General features: G+C 61.1%; 2 protein-coding genes across 4 annotated transcripts in view; one reads left to right on the forward strand and one right to left on the reverse strand.

Annotated features, from left to right (window-relative positions):
* The window catches only part of PPP1R13B (protein phosphatase 1 regulatory subunit 13B), a 76,852-nt gene extending 68,279 nt beyond the window's left edge, over positions 1-8,573 (forward strand). For both annotated transcript variants that reach the window (XM_037047614.1, XM_037047625.1), the window contains 8 exons: positions 1,358-1,527; positions 1,886-2,387; positions 3,496-4,265; positions 4,776-4,913; positions 4,994-5,127; positions 5,649-5,815; positions 6,716-6,915; positions 7,448-8,573. In XM_037047614.1, the coding sequence (XP_036903509.1) occupies positions 1,358-1,527; positions 1,886-2,387; positions 3,496-4,265; positions 4,776-4,913; positions 4,994-5,127; positions 5,649-5,815; positions 6,716-6,915; positions 7,448-7,489 (2,123 nt within the window). In that variant the 3' untranslated portion in view covers positions 7,490-8,573. The remainder of the gene's footprint in view (positions 1-1,357; positions 1,528-1,885; positions 2,388-3,495; positions 4,266-4,775; positions 4,914-4,993; positions 5,128-5,648; positions 5,816-6,715; positions 6,916-7,447) is intronic.
* Positions 8,574-8,724: 151 nt separating this feature from the next.
* ZFYVE21 (zinc finger FYVE-type containing 21) lies at positions 8,725-18,176 on the reverse strand. 2 transcript variants are annotated; one of them, XM_037047838.1, is made up of 8 exons: positions 17,983-18,176; positions 13,031-13,081; positions 12,615-12,783; positions 11,974-12,049; positions 11,800-11,891; positions 11,294-11,347; positions 9,449-9,591; positions 8,725-9,284 (listed from the first exon to the last, which is right to left on the reverse strand). In XM_037047838.1, exons 1-8 carry the CDS (start codon positions 18,118-18,120, stop codon positions 9,249-9,251), a joined length of 759 nt encoding a protein of 252 aa, XP_036903733.1. In that variant the 5' UTR covers positions 18,121-18,176; the 3' UTR covers positions 8,725-9,248. The 2 variants fall into 2 exon arrangements, with proteins under 2 accessions (XP_036903733.1, XP_036903743.1); XM_037047848.1 differs by lacking the exon at positions 11,294-11,347.
* Positions 18,177-18,287: the final 111 nt, after the last annotated feature.

Consider the following 18,287-nt stretch of genomic DNA (forward strand, 5'->3'; position numbering starts at 1 on the left):
CCCTGACAGTGGGCAAGGGAAAGCCACCGTGAGGCTGCAACAGGTTCTACCTCCCCATCAGCCTGAGTTTCCGCCTTGGTGCGCCTTGCCTGTCGTTCCTGGCCCACAATGTGCAGTCTCAGTTGGAAGGGGCAGGGAGGAAAAGCGCTTCTGGCCTCAAATAGGTTGATGGGCCACACTGAGCGAGGTGACAAATGGACTGGGGCCCCGGACTCGGCAGGGCCTTGTGGCTACCTGGAGCCCGGGTGGCTTTCAGCCATGCAGGAACTCAGCAGCGTCACAGCAGACGCAGGGCTTGCATGCCGCTGCAGAGGGTGGTGTGGCCTCAGAGTAAGCTGGTGTGGCTGCTGCCGCCGCCGCCGCCAAGGCCCAGCCAGGCACTCAGGGGCTCTGCTCATCCTGCATGCGCCGTGGCCTCTCTGGTCGTGCCCAGAGTGCATGAACGAGTCTCCGTCCCATCGCAGATCGCAGACTTGGGCCTGCATGCTGCTGTGGCTGGGGAGAGTTCTCTGTGGCTCCCTAGTGTGGCAGGAGGGACAGGGACCAGGATGTACTGTTCCTGTCAGGGTCGAGACAGTCCCCCTGGATTTCTTGCTGCCCTGTGTGGCTGGTGGCTGGGTGCTCACCATGTCACCCAACCCCTGAGCCTGCTGCAGGGAGGAGACAGCATGAGTCAGGCCAGCGCCTGGCCTGCTGGCTGTGAGCGAGCTGGGTGCCAGTGCACTTTTCCACTCTCTTTCTGTTTGGAAAGTGCCCTGTAAAAATGTAGCTTCTCAGCAACCTTCCTGAAAATGCAGGGTCGACTGGCTTTCTGACCCCTGCGGCGGGGTGTAGCCCGCCTCTCCAGTAGGGGGGACCTGGTGCAGTCTCCTGTGGTCCTGTTTTGTGATAGCAGACAGAGATTTCTGTCAGCTTAAAAGCTGAACTTTCCTTTTAATACTGGAAGTAGTACAGATCAAACCTGTTATGAAGTTAAAAGAAACTATTGTTGTATGTAAATGTAGGTAGTGTTTGAGCTAAAAGTGTCAGGGCTGATTTTACTCACCAGTGTTGATGTGAGGGGTCTGACCTAGACTTAGCCCAGCCCCTGTTCCCACAGCCCCCGACCCCACGCCGGCCCAGGCATCGCTGCAGGCCGCACACAGAAAGCCAGGTGGGCACTGACGAGGCCGTGCCCACAGAGGCCCTCAGTTCTGCCGGGCACGTGGGTGGACAGGGAGGGTGGTCAGTGTCTAGGCAGTGCCACCTCGTCAGAACACCCTGTCCAGGAGGTGATTCTCCTTTCTGCCAGGGCTGCTCTTAGGTCGGCCCCTCTGACGTCAGGACAGGGTCTCTTAAATTCTGTGTTCTTTTCAAGCGAGCGATGGAAACTGGCCAGCACTGAAACAAAGCGTCAGTCCTGCCGTGAGAGCAACGCAGACCACCGGTGTGGGCCGGACAGACTCCAGCACAGAGGGAACGCTCCAGCAGGGGACCGTCTCTAGCCAGCCTGTGCCCTTGTCAGCTCTGGGAGCCCCAGAGAAGCTGGTAGGCTGCTGTTTGACCCAGGTGACACATGCCCCTAGCCGTGTCCCTGTTCGCGCTCGTCTTCATGGAGGGGAGGGGTGATGAGGCAGAGCATTCCCCTTCCTGCCCAAACTAGACCAGTCGGAAGGCTGGGCAATAGCACCCGGCAGTATGCCAGCACACAGGCCTTGTGGTCAGGGCTGTCTGTCCTGTTGGGGACAGGTGACAGCCTGCTGTTTTTTATCCCCAGTGTGCCCTGTGCCTGGTCACAAGCCAGTTTGAAGGGTGACAAGTCCTACTTTGCATTCTCTGTGAGTGGATGGAAATATGCTTAACTTTACGAAGGATAACTATTTTTCTTCTTAATGTCTAAATTTAGGGTCTCGAGATGGGTAAAATGCCGCCCCCACCTCCTGGTGTCAGCAAGCCGCTGCCTCCAAGCTATGGGACGTACCCGAGTCCTGCCCCCATGGGTCCAGGGTCAACAAACTCCTTGGAAAGGAGGAAGGAGGGCAGCTTGCCCAGGCCCAGCGCAGGCCTACCCAGTCGACAGAAACCTGGCCCGCTGCCCGCCATGGGCAGCGCCCACCAGCCGGGCTCCTCCCAGCAGATTCAGCAGAGGATTTCTGTGCCTCCAAGCCCCACGTACCCACCAGCGGGGGCACCCGCATTTCCAGCTGGAGATGGCAAACCCGAACTCCCGCTGACTGTGGCCATTAGGCCCTTTCTGGCTGATAAAGGGTCAAGGCCACAGTCCCCCAGGAAAGGACCCCAGACAGTGAATTCAAGTTCCATATACTCTGTGTACCTCCAGCAAGCCACGCCGCCTAAGAATTACCAGCCAGCCACGCACAGCGCCGTGAATAAGTCAGTTAAAGCAGGTATGGTGGGTTTGTACTCTCCTCTTGGGGCCAGGAAGTTGTACTTTAACTTAAGAAAATGCCAGTCTGTGTCCTCACCTGTGGGCCACGTGCCATTCAGGGTTAAACTGGATTCTTACACAAGGTGTGGCCACCGTGGGTGTCGTGTGAGAGGGTTGGTGGAGGAGGGCCCAGAGTGCCTGTGCAGCTGGGTGGCCACAGCTCTGACCTCCTGTCCACGCTCCCAGGAGCGGAGCTCCAGGCAGGGCAAGCCTTTGCAGCAGCCTCTTTCTGCTGCTGCTTGGTGATTTGTGCAGGAGCTGCCCCAGGAGGTTGCGGGGGCTCTGCCTGGACCTGCCGCAGCTGAGCCAGACCCCCGGGGTGACCATGCAAAGAGGTGTCTGCTGCTTGGGCATCTCCACTGGAGCCCGCAAGGGAGAACAGCCCTGCTTGGGTGAGGGGGATGGACCCTGGTGGCCATGGTGCTCCAGGAAGGCGGGTCGGAGAACAGGGCTGGGTTCCATGCCTCCCAAGGTCAGTGGTGCTTCTGGCCCGGACAGTAGGGCCTGCCTGTTGGGTGTGGGCTGGGCTTCCTCGGACACTCCTGGGCACTTGCCACAGCTTCCAGACTCATAGTCCAGGGGTTCCTGCAGGTGCCTGGCCACCCAGTACCTAGGAGCCTGTAGGCCGGGCTCTGGCTCATGCTGGAGAGCTGAAACCCTTCTCTAGAGCAGAGCCCCTGGGCCACCGGGAGGACGCTGCTGTCTGGGTCGGCCTGTGTTCCATACTGTTCCACTAAGTCCGAGGGTCGGATACATGTCCAGAGGTGACATCGTTTTCCTTGACCAGAAAACAAGGAGGGTGGGTTTGGGCAGGGAAGCTGGGTCCACAGCCTCTTAAAGTTTCCCTCTGTAGAAGCCCTGGCCCTGGAATCTCCAAAGCAAAACCAGCGAGAGTAGACATCCCACCTTCCCAAAGGGTCACTGGGGCTTCTCGAACCAACGGGCTTGTTTGGGGTTGAAGTCAGGGCTCACCAGCCAGGCCATCTCTCACGTCACCAGGGGTGCTCAGTGACGAGACCCCAGTTCCAGCAGGGTGCTCAAGTTCCTGTCCTCTGTGTCTCCTGCAGTGTACGGGAAGCCCGTTTTACCGTCCGGCTCCACGTCCCCGTCACCACTGCCATTTCTTCACGGTTCTCTTGCCACAAGCGCATCGCAGCCCCAGCCACCTGCAGAAAGTGCTGAGAAGGAGCCTGAGCAGGACAGCCCAGCCCCTCCTGGGGACGGCACTGCAGGCACCGTGGAGAGCCTGCCCCGGCCGCTCAGCCCCACCAAGCTCACGCCCATGGTGCACTCCCCCCTGCGCTATCAGAGCGACGCTGACCTGGAGGCTCTGCGCAGGAAGCTGGCCAATGCACCCCGGCCCCTGAAGAAACGCAGCTCCATCACGGAGCCCGAGGGCCCCGGTGGGCCCAACATCCAGAAGCTGCTCTACCAGCGCTTCAACACCCTGGCCGGCGGCATGGAGGGCACCCCGTTCTACCAGCCCAGCCCCTCACAGGACTTCACGGGCACGCTGGCCGACGTGGACAATGGGAATACCAGCGCCAACGGGAACCTGGGAGAGGCCAGCCCCGCCCAGCCCACGGTCCCTCCCCCCGAGTCTGCTCCCGCTTCAGATGCCAACGACAACCAGCTCCCGTCCCCTGAGCCAGAGGGGCTCACCTGTCCCCAGACCACCCGCCAAACCGCCGAGCCTGCTGAGGACAATAACAACAATGTGGCCACAGCCCCTTCCACGGAGCAGGTCCCCAGCCCTGGGCCGGAGACCCCGTCTCCAGGGGAAGAGCAGGTCCCTCCATCACTTCCCCCTGTCGTGCCCCGGCCAGCCGCTTCTACGGTGGGTGTGGTCCTTGGCGATGGCCATCCGCTGCCTGTGGAGGACCTGCCTCTGTTAGCCGGGTGCTGGGCGTGGGTGTCTTGGCAGACTGGTTCCCACCCTCAGTGAGTCAGGCCTGGGAGACAGTGCTTCACACCAAGGGGCTCTGAGGGACAGTGCAGGGCTGCGAGGCTCAGGCTGCAGGGCTCGGCCGGGGAGGCTTTCCTGAGGAGGGGAAGCTGCTGCTGGCACCTGGGAGGAGGCAGTGATGGGGAGAAGCTTCTAGATAGAGGCCTCTGGTGGGGGGTCAGTGTTGAAGGAGCATAGGGGTTGGGAGTCCCTCGCAGCCGGTGGGAAAGAGCTGCCCATCTCGGCTGGACGTAGTCACAAAGCTTGGGTGTCGCCCACCTGGCTCCCTGTTCTCCCTGCTGTTTCCAGAGGGGCTGAGGCTTCTGGCCCAGCCCTTAGTCTCCCCGAGAAGGGCTCTTGGGTGAGTCGCCTTTGAATCAAAAGCCTGCTTCCTCTTTATAGAGCAAACGGACCAACCTAAAGAAGCCTAACTCAGAGCGCACAGGCCGGGGGCTGCGTGTCCGCTTCAGCCCACTGGCGCTGCTCCTGGACGCGTCCCTGGAAGGAGAGTTTGACTTGGTGCAGAGGATCATCTATGAGGTGAGCTGGGCAGAGCTGCTTCCCCCACGCGCCCCCGAGTCCCCGTCTGCAGGGCAGGGCTCACACATCCTTGCACGCAGGTGGAAGACCCCAGCAAGCCCAATGACGAAGGGATCACCCCCCTACACAATGCCGTTTGCGCGGGCCACCACCATATTGTGAGGTTCCTGCTGGACTTCGGTGTCAACGTGAACGCCGCGGACAGTGATGGCTGGTGAGCCCCGCCCACTGTGCAGAAGGGAAACGCAGAGTCTAGACCACAGGGCACAGCTGTGGTTTGCTCTGGTGGCCAGCTGTTAACATGGAAGTTGAGTGTCCTGTGGCCGCAACTCATGGCTGTTTGTAAACAGCCGGGTCATCGTGGTTGGCATTAGGCCTGTGTGGGCCTCTGCGGGGCCCTGTGCTCCTGTGTAGGCTGTGGCCACCTGGAGGGGCTATTGCCAACTTCAGGCAGCTGTCTGCTCTGCTGTGTTGGAACACCTGGGTCTCTCGCTGGTAAAATGCATGCAACTTGTACCATCATAGCCACTGGAAGGTACATGCCAGCAGCGGGCAGTCCCTTCATGCTGTAGTGCTGTGAGCACCTGCTTCACAGGCCATTCCGCAGCCCACACCACACACACCTCCGGAGCTTACAGGAGTTCAGGACAGTTCGTTAGGAGAAGTCACACCCATAACGAGGCTCAGTGTGGGCGTGGCTGCCTCCAGCAGCACCTGCACCTCCCCCCCTTGCAGGACACCACTGCACTGTGCCGCCTCCTGCAACAGCGTCCACCTCTGCAAACAGCTGGTGGAGAGCGGTGCTGCCATCTTTGCCTCGACCATCAGCGACATTGAGACTGCCGCAGACAAATGCGAGGAGATGGAGGAGGGCTACATCCAGTGTTCCCAGTTCCTGTACGGTACGTGGGTCCTGGGCCTCCCAGCTGCAGTGTGATGTGCACAGTGTGGCTGCTAGGCTGGGCCGGGCGTGCCCGAGCCTAACTTCAAGGGCATCCCGGTTGGTCGGGCAGATGAGGTTGCACTGTTCACAGGCCCCTTCCCTGTCTCTGTGCACAGGCTGCCCCTCTGGGATGCGGAGCAGGGTGCCCGGGCAGCAGGCAGCGCCATCTGCACGCCTTCTGCGGGAGGCTCCCGGGATCTGTGGCGGGGCCAAGGGCATCCAGGGTCAGGCCAAGGTGGTGACCATCGTGAATGGGGCCTGTTAGGTCTTAGGCTGCTGCAGTCGGCTCCGCCACTTGGGGGCTGGAGCAGCTGTCTGGGGTGAGCTGTCTGGGGTGAGCCTGGCATCCCACACAGGGCAGGAACCTGTGGCCCGGCCTTCAGCTGGGCCCCAGAACAGGCACGCCCCTCGGCTCCAGCTGTGAGCCTAGAGGTGGCAGAAGCCTAGGGAGGCCTGTGTGGGGGACAGTGGCTGCCACATCGGGAGGAGGGCAGTACCCAGGTCACCAGCATGTCTGGCCTCCCATGGAACACCGCCAGTGGCTCCGGGTGTGGACTGGCCTCTTGATTGCTGTGCGCGGGCACTCCCCGCCCTTGGGAGCCTCTCTCTCGTCGCTGGCTTTGGGACGTTTGTTCTAGGTGGGGGTTGTTTCACCCTCAGAAGTGCCTTTGGGAACAATGTCCCTTTGCCTCTGGACTCAGAACCTTAGTGGCAGTGCTCTCCTGCTGGGCCTGGCTTCCAGCCTCTCAGCCCTCGGTCTCGCTGGGCCAACTGAGCACAGCAGCGTGTCTGTGGTCACGCCGTGGGACGCTTGTCAGTTGTGCCTCCAGAGACCTGACCGCGCACTGTCTCACCCCAGGGGTGCAGGAGAAGCTGGGCGTGATGAACAAGGGAGTCGTGTACGCTCTCTGGGACTACGAGGCCCAGAACAGTGACGAGCTGTCCTTCCACGAAGGAGACGCCATCACCATCCTGAGGCGCAAGGACGAAAATGAAACCGAGTGGTGGTGGGCTCGGCTGGGGGACCGAGAGGGTTATGTGCCCAAAAACCTGCTGGGGGTGAGTACCCTTTCTCACTTTCCCGGATCCGACTCAGTGCTGCTGCTGCACTCCTGCCTCTGTGCCCCAAATCAGCACACCGGGCAGTGGGGGGCCGCACCCTACTGGGGGGCCCTGGGCGGGGACTGCCCTGCTCCATGCCCCTGCAGATGTGTGTTTGCTGAGTTGGCTGCAGTCCCTGGCTGCTGTCTTGCCCCAGTCACAACTCTCTGAGGCCCAGAAATGTCTTTACGGGGGGGGGGGGTGACTCTGGGCCCACGCCAGTCCTGCAGCCGCCACTGCCTCAGTGGGGCTGGCAAAGCTTTCACTCCAGAAATGCAAACACTGTACCTGGCCAGGCACCTGCCAGGGGGACAGACTGTGACAAGTGCTATACAGGTGGCACCTAGCGCTGTGCGAGGAAGGGAACAGGCGGGGGTGTGGGTGTTGCGGCTGTTAAGGAGTCAGGGCGGGTCTTGGGCTGATGGTGCGCTGGCACCAGGATGCTCAGTGTGTCCTCCCCTCATCCTAACTCGTTTTCCTGGCTTCCCAGCTGTATCCGCGGATCAAACCCCGACAGCGAACACTCGCCTGAGCCTCCCGTGGGCGCACCTCGGGGCGACTGTTGCAGAGGGGCCACTGCCGGGGAGGCAGGGGCTGCAGGGGGCTCTCGTGGTGCTCATGGCAGCAGACGGCCCCACAGTGTGAAGCCCCGCAGGCTCCAGGTGAGGCTGGGTCTCCACTGTCACCTCCAAGAACTGAATTTCTCCAGTTACTGTAAATCCAAATAAATGCCCAGCTTTCTACACTGTCCCTGCTGCCAACAGAAGCCCTAGACTTAACCCCTGGTTGGCTGCCAATGATGACAGACGCCCTCACTGACTCGTCCCACAGCTGCCCCTCATTCTCCACATCACTCACCCAACAGTGAGACTGTGCAGCTGCCGTGGGGTCACACCCCCCTGGGAACCCTGCTGTTACTGCACGTCACAGAAACCCACCATCCTGTCCCCCACCCCACCCAAGTTCCTCCCTTCCATTACCAGAGGAGGCCTGTAGGGAGACCCCTGTCCAGTGGTGATCCTGGTGTGGGGGCTCCACTTCCTGTTCCAGCTGGTGGTACTGGGCTGGACTTCCAAGTCCCTGGGCACTAGAGCCCTTAAGACTAAGCAGCCTGTAGCCAGGAGCCTCGGCACAGCACTGTTCCCTCCTGTGCGCACAGCTGCCTTCTCTGCAGGCTCTTGCTGCCCAGGTGATTCCTAACCACCCACAGGGCCGACACCCGTTCCAAGCGCAGGCAGACCCTGCGGCCCACAGGCATTCAGATGGTGCAGCCGCGGGGGCTCCTGCTGCAGTCAGGAGGGGTGGCTGCAGGGCACGAGGGTGGGGCTCAGCAGTGACCTCTGACCCCATTCTGTACTTAGAGCAAGGAAGGCCCCCCTCCCCCAACGTTGGTGGTGCATACGGGCTTTTATACACCAGAAGTATTTTTGACTAGGCCACTCAAGACGACCAGATGACATTGGAGGTGTTTTTTTCTCGTTCACGTCCAGGCCTGTAGGCTGTATTTTCCATGTGCGTGTCTGTACACTTAATGTAAATGTGTGCGTGGCGCCGGCACTCCAGTCAGCTCCCTCTAAGCACCGATGGCACACGGTGGTGGTGGCAGGAGTGTGCGCCTGCTGGGGTGGCCCAGCCACCACCGACGCCGTGTGAGTGCGCACAATAAACCGCTGTCTCCCACCGAGGCTCTGAGTGGTGTGTTCTGCAGCCAGGACGGAGCCACCGCAGGGACATCAGTGGTCTGGACGCAGTGAGATGAGGCCTGGCTCGTGTTTTCAAAATAGGTTTTAATCCAGCTGTATATACAAACTGTTGTACAAGTATTTTAATAAAGTGAAATGGTAAGTGAAAAATACAAAACACAAAGCTGGCTCCTTCCCCATAGTGAAGTATCAAAGGTTTGTTCATAGCCCCTTAGTAGTGCTACGGGAATGAGTCAGTGGCCCAGGCTGGGCAGGCTGCAGAGCAGACCACCCCAGTGCCCGCTCCCCAGACCGTCCCTGTGGACGGGTTGAAGAGACGAGGGGCCAGAACCTGGCGCTCATAAAAGCACGGTAGGGGCTACGCTAGAAATGGCTCAGCAGTGGTGCGGCTGGGCCTCTCCCACCCCATTAAGTGTCAACAGGACAGCTCTAGAGCAGGAAGCGGTGCGGAGCGTTGATCACTGTATGTGCTGCACTAGGTGAGCAGACAGGTCTCCAGAGTCACGCTGTCTTCCCAGCACGGGGGGCATCGGGGAGCACAGAGAGTTGGCTCCGCCACTCTGGGCAGACGGGCCAGCCCAAGCGCAGTTACTGGTCCCGAGATTCAGAGAGGAGCTTGGTGGCCTGCCAGGTAACCCGAAAACAGAGAAATGGGATTGGCCCTGAGCCTCGTTGGAGCTGAGGTGGACATCCCCCGAGCTGGGTGGGGGGCAGGGCTCACCCTGGGGAAGGCGGGCCTGCTCTCAGCAGGAGGGTCCAGCCTCCTGCCTACCCGGGAGCCTCAGTACCTTGTGCATGGCCGCCAGCCACGCCACAGACTGCCTCCTGCTGGTGTTTGCATCTTCCCCTGCAGTCAGCTTCAGCTGCGTCATGCCCTCTGCCCCTGGTGTTGAGTACTGCAGGGACATGCCTGTGACCCGAGCGTTGCCTCCTGAGGAAGGAAATGGGTAAACAGGCTCAGCGGCCGCCAGCCTGGGTGTGGGGGCAGGGCCCGTGCTCGGGAGGTCCCCAGCGAACACAAGCTCATCTGGTAGGTGCCCAGCACCAGGTTCATGGGGTGGGAAAGGAAGTCTCCTGGCCTGGGGGCCCTGGAACAAACAAGTCACGTTATGCCACCGAGAGCCACGAGGGAGATGCGGCTGTACTTCCTGGGCATGGGGTTCCCGCCACCAGAAAGGCCGACAAGGCAGCTCTGGGCTCCGGCCGCATCTGCATGCACCTCGGCAGAGGCCAAGCAGTCTCTGCCACCTACACCGAGAGCCAAGGACACAGCTGAGGGGCTAAACCATGCATGCAGGAGGCCTAGCACCACAGAAGCAGAAGTGCCACCATCCAGGTCACTAACCCAGGCCAGCCGCCAGCGCAGACACTCAGCTCCCACCAAGGTGCCATGTGGAGAATGGGCCTGCTGGGACACCGCCCACCTCAGCTGGCACCAGGGGCTCAATGATGGCATACTTCCAACACTGGTTCTAAGAGCCCCTGCTCAGGTCAGAGGGCAGCAATGGTCAGGAAAGACTTGTGGAGAGCAGGCCCCACAGTGTTGGCTTAGTGACAGGAGGACACTGTGAGCAGGAATCACTTGACAGTGCCACAGACCAGTGGAGGGAACGTGCTGTGGCTGAGAGGCCTGCCCAACACGAAGCCACCACAACTGTGAAGTGCCTCGTCCCCTAGGGCCCGGAGGGCCTCCTGAACTCCCGGCCCCAGCCTCACTGCTGCCTCTGTGTCAAGCTGGCTTGTCCCTGACCGGGCTCCGTGCAGGGGTCCCCCATGCTCTGCCCATTTGTAAGGTTTACTGACACACAGCCTGTGTCCTCCTGCCGCTTCCACACTTTGCAACAGCCTGTCTGGCCAGTGAAGACGAATACAGTTACTACCTGGCCTTCGACAGGCCAGTGGGCCACTCCCCTGGCTGTCTTCAGCTCAGGGGACTGTTCCTGCACCCCAGCCCCATGGGGACATCGTGGTGGGGTTTACGGTTCCATGAAAGCTTTTGGCAGAGCAGGGCCCACCGGGCTCCCGAAAGCACCATGAGGGGCTGTGCGATGCTAGAAGCCCCTGCCCAGGGTCCTGCCAGGAAAAGAGTGAAGGCATCTAGAGGCCAGCCGGGGGGGGCGACCTGGCCCACCTCCCTGGCCTCGGACTCCAAAGGGACAGGCAGAGGGCCACCTGGGCTGACCCCGGCCTCTGCATCAGGGCCTAACTGCCAGCCTGCACAGGCACCTGAGGGGACAGAGATGCCAGAATGCTGGCCCGGCTGGCTGCCTTCTCTGGACAGTTGGGAGCCCTGGAGGCCACAGATCTCCTGGAGGAGTGCGGGGGACTGGCCTTGGGGTGGGAGCATGCTGCGAAGGACACCTACGCCCCGCTCGCCGACACCCCAGGCTCGCTGCTCGAAGACAGCAGCACAGAGAAAGCACTGAAGCAGCTAGTGGCACTGCTCCTTCAGTCAGTGAAACGAAAAACCCGTCTTCCGCTGGGGTCTCCTCTCTCACGTTGGACGTCCGCGTCTCAGATCCAGTCCTCTCTCTCAAACCAACCCAAGGACCCTTGGTGGGATCCCCCCACCCCTGGCAGAAGCAGAGAACGGGGTGCAGGGCCCACAGCATGCTGCAAAGAGCGAGGCTGACCTTCGGAGGTGGGCTGGCTCCCCAGGAGGCTGGTGTAAGTGTGAGTGTCCTTCTCTAGTCAGGAAGGTAGGCAGGCAGGAGAGGAGGACAGTCAAAGCCCATCAGAAAACAGGAAGCAAGACAGGTAAGTCCCGTGGGTTTCCCATGGAAGGATGGCCACGGAGGCACAGAAATTTAGTCGGAAAGATGCACGCTAGGCTCAGAGCTCTGAAAACTGGCCACGGAAGCCAGGAACTCGGCTGGCACAGGCCCCTGACTGGGACTGGGAGGGCCCCCCAGCTACACTCCAGCCCCTTTGGCAGCCCCAGGGGTGCCAGACGCACATGGGAGAGCCCCTGTACGACCTGTGCAGGCAAACCTTCCTCAGTGTTCACGTAAGGTCTCCTGTTCACCTGGTGAGCTCCTAGAGCCACGTAGTGAAGCCAGCCCACCGAGGACAGGCCAAGCACCCTGCCCAGGGTGGCCGGCTCCTGGTCTCCTGTTCAGTCCAGGGCAGGGGCGCTCACCTGCAGGGGAGGAGCCTTCCGCGAACGTCTGCACAGTCGAGATGTGTGCAATCTCGATCTCGTGGTGGCTGTCCCCGTCCAGCAGCAGGAACCTGTTGGACAGAAGCACCCACGCACATTACCTGCAGGCCCCAGGGCACAAGCTGCCAGGGCCAGGCGGACTCTGCCTCTTACCTCTGGTTGCTGGAGAGACGACAAACCATTATTTCTGACTTCTCTGAGTTCCCAAACATTACCAGGAAGGTGGCTCCTTGGGGCACAAGCAAGAGCATGAGAACACAGTAGCTCCTTCCCCAGTCACCACTCCCGCCAGGCACAGAGGAAGGGACATGTAAGCCGAGCTCCATGACCCCTCACCGGGATGGGAGGGCCCTGTGTCAGAGGCTCGCCTTGGAAGTATCAGTCACCATGTCCTTCTGAGAAAGGTGCGGGGGACACCATCCCAGAGGCCTGGCTCAGAGTGCTGGCCTTCCACCCATGCACTGCAGGACTGCCAGGCCGAGACCTGGGCATAGGGGCCGGCACACACCTACCCTCCGCCAGGAGAAACTGGGCCAGGAAGGCCCACTGTCCAAGGCCCCAGGACCCCACGCAGGCCTGCAGGTCCCCACCCAGTGAACTTCCAAGCTAGTGGCCCCACGCCCAGCAAAGTGAGACCAACGTTTTAGGCCACATGTGCATCTGGAGAGGGGAGCTGGCTCCACACTTGCCCCTGCAGGAGCCCAGGAGGTGGAGGGCGAGCCAGCCTCATGGAGAGACGGCCACAGACACAGCCAGCCAGGGCCTGCGTCACGGCTGCCCAGCAGGCCGCTTACCACTCTGCAGCACCCTGAGCTGCTTGTCGTAGAACTCAGCCTCCTTGCGGGACACCAGGGCACAGGCGACGCACTGCCGCACGGGGTCCACGAAGCACATGCGCGGCAACGCCACCTTCTGGCCGCAGCACTTGTCGCAGAAGCACTTCCCACAGCGGCGGCAGTGGTGCTGGGGGGTGCGGGCAGGCAGTGAGTGGGGGACACACGCACCTCTCCACAGGGGTCCAGGAGCCTGCTGCTGGGGGCCAGGACACCCACCTCTGCACTACAACCCAGCCTTGCTCAAAGCAGACGCCCCCAGGGCACTGACCAGGCCAGTACCCGGCAGGCTGCACTGGCTCCTGAGCGCTTAGGCAGGGAACCCCAGGAAGAGCGGGCTTCCGTCTGGGCCCCTCCCGCCGACGGCCTCAGCTCACCTTTCTGGTGAGAAAGTCAAACTTGGCATCACACTGCATACATCTTGGGCACTAGAAGAGAGAGAGGGTCAAGCATCAGAACCCGCACTGCGGACGCAGGCATTTGGGCTAGCGGCCCTGCTTGCAGTGGGCTCACGTTGGAGCCCAATGGAGCGGGTGGGCACGTGCTCCCTGCGGGCAGCAGGCAGCGCGACCTCAGCGGAAGGACGGTGGTCGGGGCGGGGCCTCGTCAGGCCCCGCCTTGCAGTCCAGCACTAGGCACCCAGTCTGAGCTTCCCAAGGTCCCATGACCCACGTCCTACCCTTTTCTCTCTGCCCCTAGGCTGCTCACTCCTGAACGTGGGCCAGGGTCTGGTCCGCCCGGTCCTTCCAGAACCACCTGCAGCGTCCCCAACAGCCTCAGGCGCAGCTGCCGGCCCTCCTTTAAGGCTGCAGTGTGACAAAGGACGCCCTCCCACTGGCCGGTCCCCAGTTTCCACACTAGACTGTTTCTTAGGTTCCTCAAAATTAAATGCCATAAGTCATAAAAGTCAGTTTTTTAGAACACATGGATTGATGTATCTTTACTGAAAGACAGTTCTTTCTAAAGAGTAGAAGCATGACTCTGAAAATACAAAATGAGACTTTGCTCCGGAGAAATCGCTGAGGGGCCCACTGGGCTGTCGGAAACCCAGCTCCCTGGGACCTGGCAGAGTCTGGGCAGGTGTCTGCATCAGTCAGCTCTTCACACGGCTCAGAGCACAGCAGGGGCAGACCCTGGAGACCACCACATCCCAGCAACTCGGTGGGGACCCCAGGGTCCCTCAGCAGCAGCTCCTGGGCAGCAGAGGACTGTGGGGCCCCTCAGGACGTGAACTCGCCTGTGATCCGAGACCCACTTTAGTGTTCTGGGAAGTGTGCGGCAAAGAACCCCCTTTCCACGTGACTCAGGTGACACTCACAGATGCCACTCTGCACCTAGGACAAGGCCAGACAGACTCCCACTCTGCCTAGCTGTGCTGAGTCTCCAAGCGCCCAACTCACCAGGCTCCAGTTGGCTCTTTCCTACATGCCCCTGAGCTGTGACCACCTTGGCCCGAGGTGCTGACTGGGTGGGGACGACGCAGGCCCCGATCCACTGTCGGGGCACAGCACTGTACCCCCACTCACTCTCCCCTGTGTGACCTTGGAGCCCTTGTAGGTCAGGGTGGCAGTGCCCGCCCTCCCTGCAGCAGTAGGAAACACCCCAGCCCCTGCAAGGAGCCTGGGAAATGAAACCCACAGTCATCTGGATTTGCTGTTTATTTGACCCACTTGCACACTCTTCCTCCCAGCTCCGCACCGCCCTGTCGTCGTTGGGGGCGATGCCCAGTGTGGAGGACAGGAAGAAAAGGGGTGCATAGCTGTGTGGGTGGGTTTTAAGGATAACAGTGTTTTGGCTGCTTGTGTCCAGTCCTCAGGGCACGGGTGCAGACAGCGGCCCCTGTGGCCACTTTGATGTCAGTCTATCTCACAGCCCCCAGAGCATTCCCAGGCTCCTTCTGCCCAGGCACATGCCCTGACTGGGAATTGAACTAGCGGCCTCCCGGCTCCACAAGCACCTGGGAGGACAGACCACATAACCCTCTGGGTACACACTAGAGAAGCCATCCCCAGTTTCTTCTGACACAGGAGCACCTCAAGCTGAAAGCTGTTGAGACAGGACAGTAAGAAGCCAGGTAAACTCCTGGGCGAGTGGAACAGGGAAACAAATGAGAAAACTAAACAGCCAAACAGCCTGAGCAACGGACAGCCAGCGGGGGAACTACAAGACCTCATGTCCCCTGACCAAGGACACTGAGAGCAAATGGTTTACACCTCTCCCGACCACAGAACATGCAGCCCCCCTGGCCACGAACCACAGTGTCTGGGGAGAGGAGGGTGCTGATGCATAGGAGCCACACGCAGCCGGAACCAGCCGCCCGACTCCCTGGCGGGCCTCCCCAAACTCCCAAGAGAAACGGCGCATCCGTGCTCCCCTAGGGATTTCCCCCCACAACTCCCCGAGTTTCCTCTATGTTATTTGCTTCTGAAGGCTCGAGGGAGGGTGGGCGTCAAGTTTTCCCTGAGAGACGGCTGCCTCCTCAGACTGCTGGCCCCTGAGATTAACAAAAGCGCAGTTAGAATCTGGTCCCCGCCCTGGCTGGGGTGGCTCAGTGGACTGAGCGCCTGCCTGCAAACCAGAGGGTCACTGGTTTGATTTGAGGTCAGGGCACATGCCTGGGGGTTGCAGGCCAGGTCCTCGGTGGGGGGCGCACGAGAGGCAACCACACATTGTTTCCCTCTCTTCCTCTCTTCCCCTGTCTCTAAAAACAAATAAAATCTTAGAAAAAAAGAAAATTCGGTCCATCTCGGTTTTTTCGTCTGAGAGGTGATGGGCAGCAGGGCCCTGCAGTTGGTTACTCTACAGTTTCACTATGGACTCATGCAGACACACCCCCAAAATTCCCAAAACTTTCAGGGATGTCGCCATGGGCTCAAGCCAATGACCTGGCCCAGGGTCAGATGCCTTGTGGCACGCCTGGCCCCGGACTGGCCCAGGAAGGCAGAGCCACGTGACAAATGGAGGAGCAAGCCTGGAGCTCCCACAGGGACGCTGGTCTGTGCCCCTCCTGTCACCTGACTCCGCCTCCCAGTGCACACCAGCACAGACCACCAACTCCCAGTGGTCGTCTCCATGCGGGGTTACCTCCCCACACACCTCGGCCCTGGCGTCCCCCAAACACTGAAGAAGCAGAGCCCGTCTGAATGTATGCAGCTGGGCACAAGGGCGAGGCGAGCATGCAGCCCGTGCCCCACAGCCCCCTCTCTGGAGGGGCACCGGCCATCCTTCCTTCAGACAGGGGAGTGAAACTCCTGTGGGGGAGGGGCGCGCCACACTGATCCAAGCATTTCAACCCAACAAACAGTTTCGCAAGAGTTCTCCAGACAGCCTGGGCAGGACTCCAGCCACGCCCCACCCCAGCCAGGACTTCCCCCAGGAAGGCAGGGACCAAGCAGGGCGGGCGGAAGGAGGGAGCGCAGTCAGAGCTAGGGCTCTCACCGGGGGCCTGGCTTCCCACACTCCCACACATCCGCAAGGCCACGCAGCAGGGCTGGTGGGAGAGAACCCAGTCTGGAGCGGCTCCTGGGGGCTGGGGGTTGGGGGCTGGGAAGATGCCATACACACTGGCCTGTCCTGCAGGACACACCCTGGGTGACGCCCATCTGTCCCTGCTGAGGTTGCAGCCCCTCCCCCACGGTGGAAGAGACCAGTTGGCCTCTATCTGCACAGTCACTCACTGGCCTCCGCCCACAGCACTTGGTGGTATTTTGATGTCCTGATAAGTGACATCTGCTCGCTCCTTCCCTGTGGCTGTCAGGTGAACTCTAGGACATGTAGTCATGACAACAGGGTCACGTTTGCCATTTTTCCCTTCAATTGTCCTTTACCATCTCGAACCAGGCAGGCACTGGAGGAAAGGCACGTTCTGTGAGTTAAGGGCACAGGTGCCAGGGGCAGAAACACAGGAAAGAAAGGGGACATCAGGGTGACCAGAGAGCCAGTGGCCTGGCTGGCTCAGTGACCACCACTCCCCATCATCAGCCTGGTGGCCTGGAGTCACTCCCCTCCTCCCTGTGCACTGGCCTCTCAACTCTGAAAACAGCAACTGCCACCTACTGCCAGGACTTCAGGCAGCAAGAGAGAGGGAGGGCGGTGACCTGAGGCAGCCCTGCCCCCACCAGCTGCCCCCACTTCACCCGCTGCTTCAAAAGCACCTGATTTCATTCCTCTGCAGAAACCCAGCCGCTGTAGCCACCGTAGCGGGCTCTCCGGGAGAGGGCTCCAAGGTCTCCCACCCTCTGATGGTTTCACTCACGTGTGGGATGATAAACAGAAAGCAACGCGCAAAGACGCACACACAGAACTCCTCAACAGGAGCAGATGGGGGTGGGTGCGGCCAGAGAGGGGACAGGGAGTCAAATTCACGAGGGGGTGCAGAAAGGGGACTGGACTTTGGAGGTGAGCACGCAGTGGCTTAGAGTCCTTACAAAGCTGTACTTTGGGAATGTACACAACGTTCTCAACCGATGCTACCTCAACACGTTTAACCTGAAAAAGCCAAGGCACTTTGATGTCTTTTAGCCACATCTGATTTACAGGAACGCGTGTGGTCCTTCTGCCCGCAACCTTCTACCCGGCTTCATTGCTGGCAGATGACTGGCAGATGGGCTGGTGTCCAAACCCCTGGCGCCACACCAAAGGGCCTTGGGAAGGTGCCGCACCCACCCGCCAGCAGGGCAGCTCCAGCCTCCCCGCCCAAAGCATAGCAGCCGCGGAGCAGGCGCAGCTGTCCGGGCACGACGCGCTCCTGCTCCCCAGCTGGAGACGGCGCAAACCCGCCTGGCGCCCCGCGCCCGCAGGAAAGTGGAGTGCAGCTCCGCTCTCCGGGGGTAGGGGGCTGCAACTGGGCTCCCACCATCCCATCCCAGCAGCTCAACCGACGTGGTGGAATTCACAGATGACCTCCAGTGGGCAAAGCCCGGGACACATCAGGAAAGGAGGGCCGTGAGAAGGATACCGAAACTTGACTGCGGGGGACAGGGGGGAAGGGGACTCTGAGAGTCCCGAGAGAGGGAACCAGGCAGAAGACAGAGTGCCCGAGGCCCAGGGAGGGGTGGAGCGCTCGGTTAGCGGAGCCCAGGGACCACCCAGGGGCGCGAGGCAGTGTGCCCGAGTGCGGTCCCGAGGGTACAGGGAAGGCGGCAGGGGCCAGAGGAGGGGCGTCGAGGAGACGAGGCGGGCACGAGGAACGTTTGAGGTGTGCACACTGGGATCCGAGGTGAGGACTGGGGCTCCGGGACGCGGACGTCCCGGACTCCGGTCCAGCGTGCGGACCCGGGTCTGGGGCGCCCAGACGCGGACAGGGGGCTGGCGGGCGGCCGTGACCTACCTCTTTGTCCGGGACCCACGGCGGCTCCTCCAGGCCGAACGGGCTGCCGAAGGCGCGGTGCTCGGGCACCATGCGCAGGCCACTGGGCGAACGCACCAGCTTCTTGGCATCGTGGCGAGCGGCCACCTCGGAGGACATGACGCCGCCGCAGCGCTCGCCCAGCGCTCTCACTTGGCCCTCGCCCCTCCAATAGCCCCGCCCTGACCGCGTGGCTGACAGCGCCGGCTTCCAATAGGCACGTTCGTACTGGAGCTCAAACCAATGGGAGTTCTGGACACGCCCTGTGTTTGCGCTCTCCAATCTGC

Source organism: Sturnira hondurensis, unplaced genomic scaffold (assembly GCF_014824575.4).
Source record: "Sturnira hondurensis isolate 20B ecotype Veracruz unplaced genomic scaffold, ASM1482457v3 Scaffold0000780, whole genome shotgun sequence".
NCBI classification, from domain to species: Eukaryota; Metazoa; Chordata; class Mammalia; order Chiroptera; family Phyllostomidae; genus Sturnira; species Sturnira hondurensis.

Coding starts and splice junctions, on each gene's coding strand:
- ZFYVE21 (XM_037047838.1), bottom strand. CDS start 18,120: ATGTCCTCCGAGGTGGCCGCTCGCCACGATGCCAAGAAGCTGGTGCGT. Junction 12,784..13,030: donor TTGACTTTCTCACCAGAAAG/GTGAGCTGAGGC, acceptor CGCACCCCCCAG/CACCACTGCCGCCGCTGTGG. Junction 11,892..11,973: donor CGTCTCTCCAGCAACCAGAG/GTAAGAGGCAGA, acceptor TCTGTCCAACAG/GTTCCTGCTGCTGGACGGGG.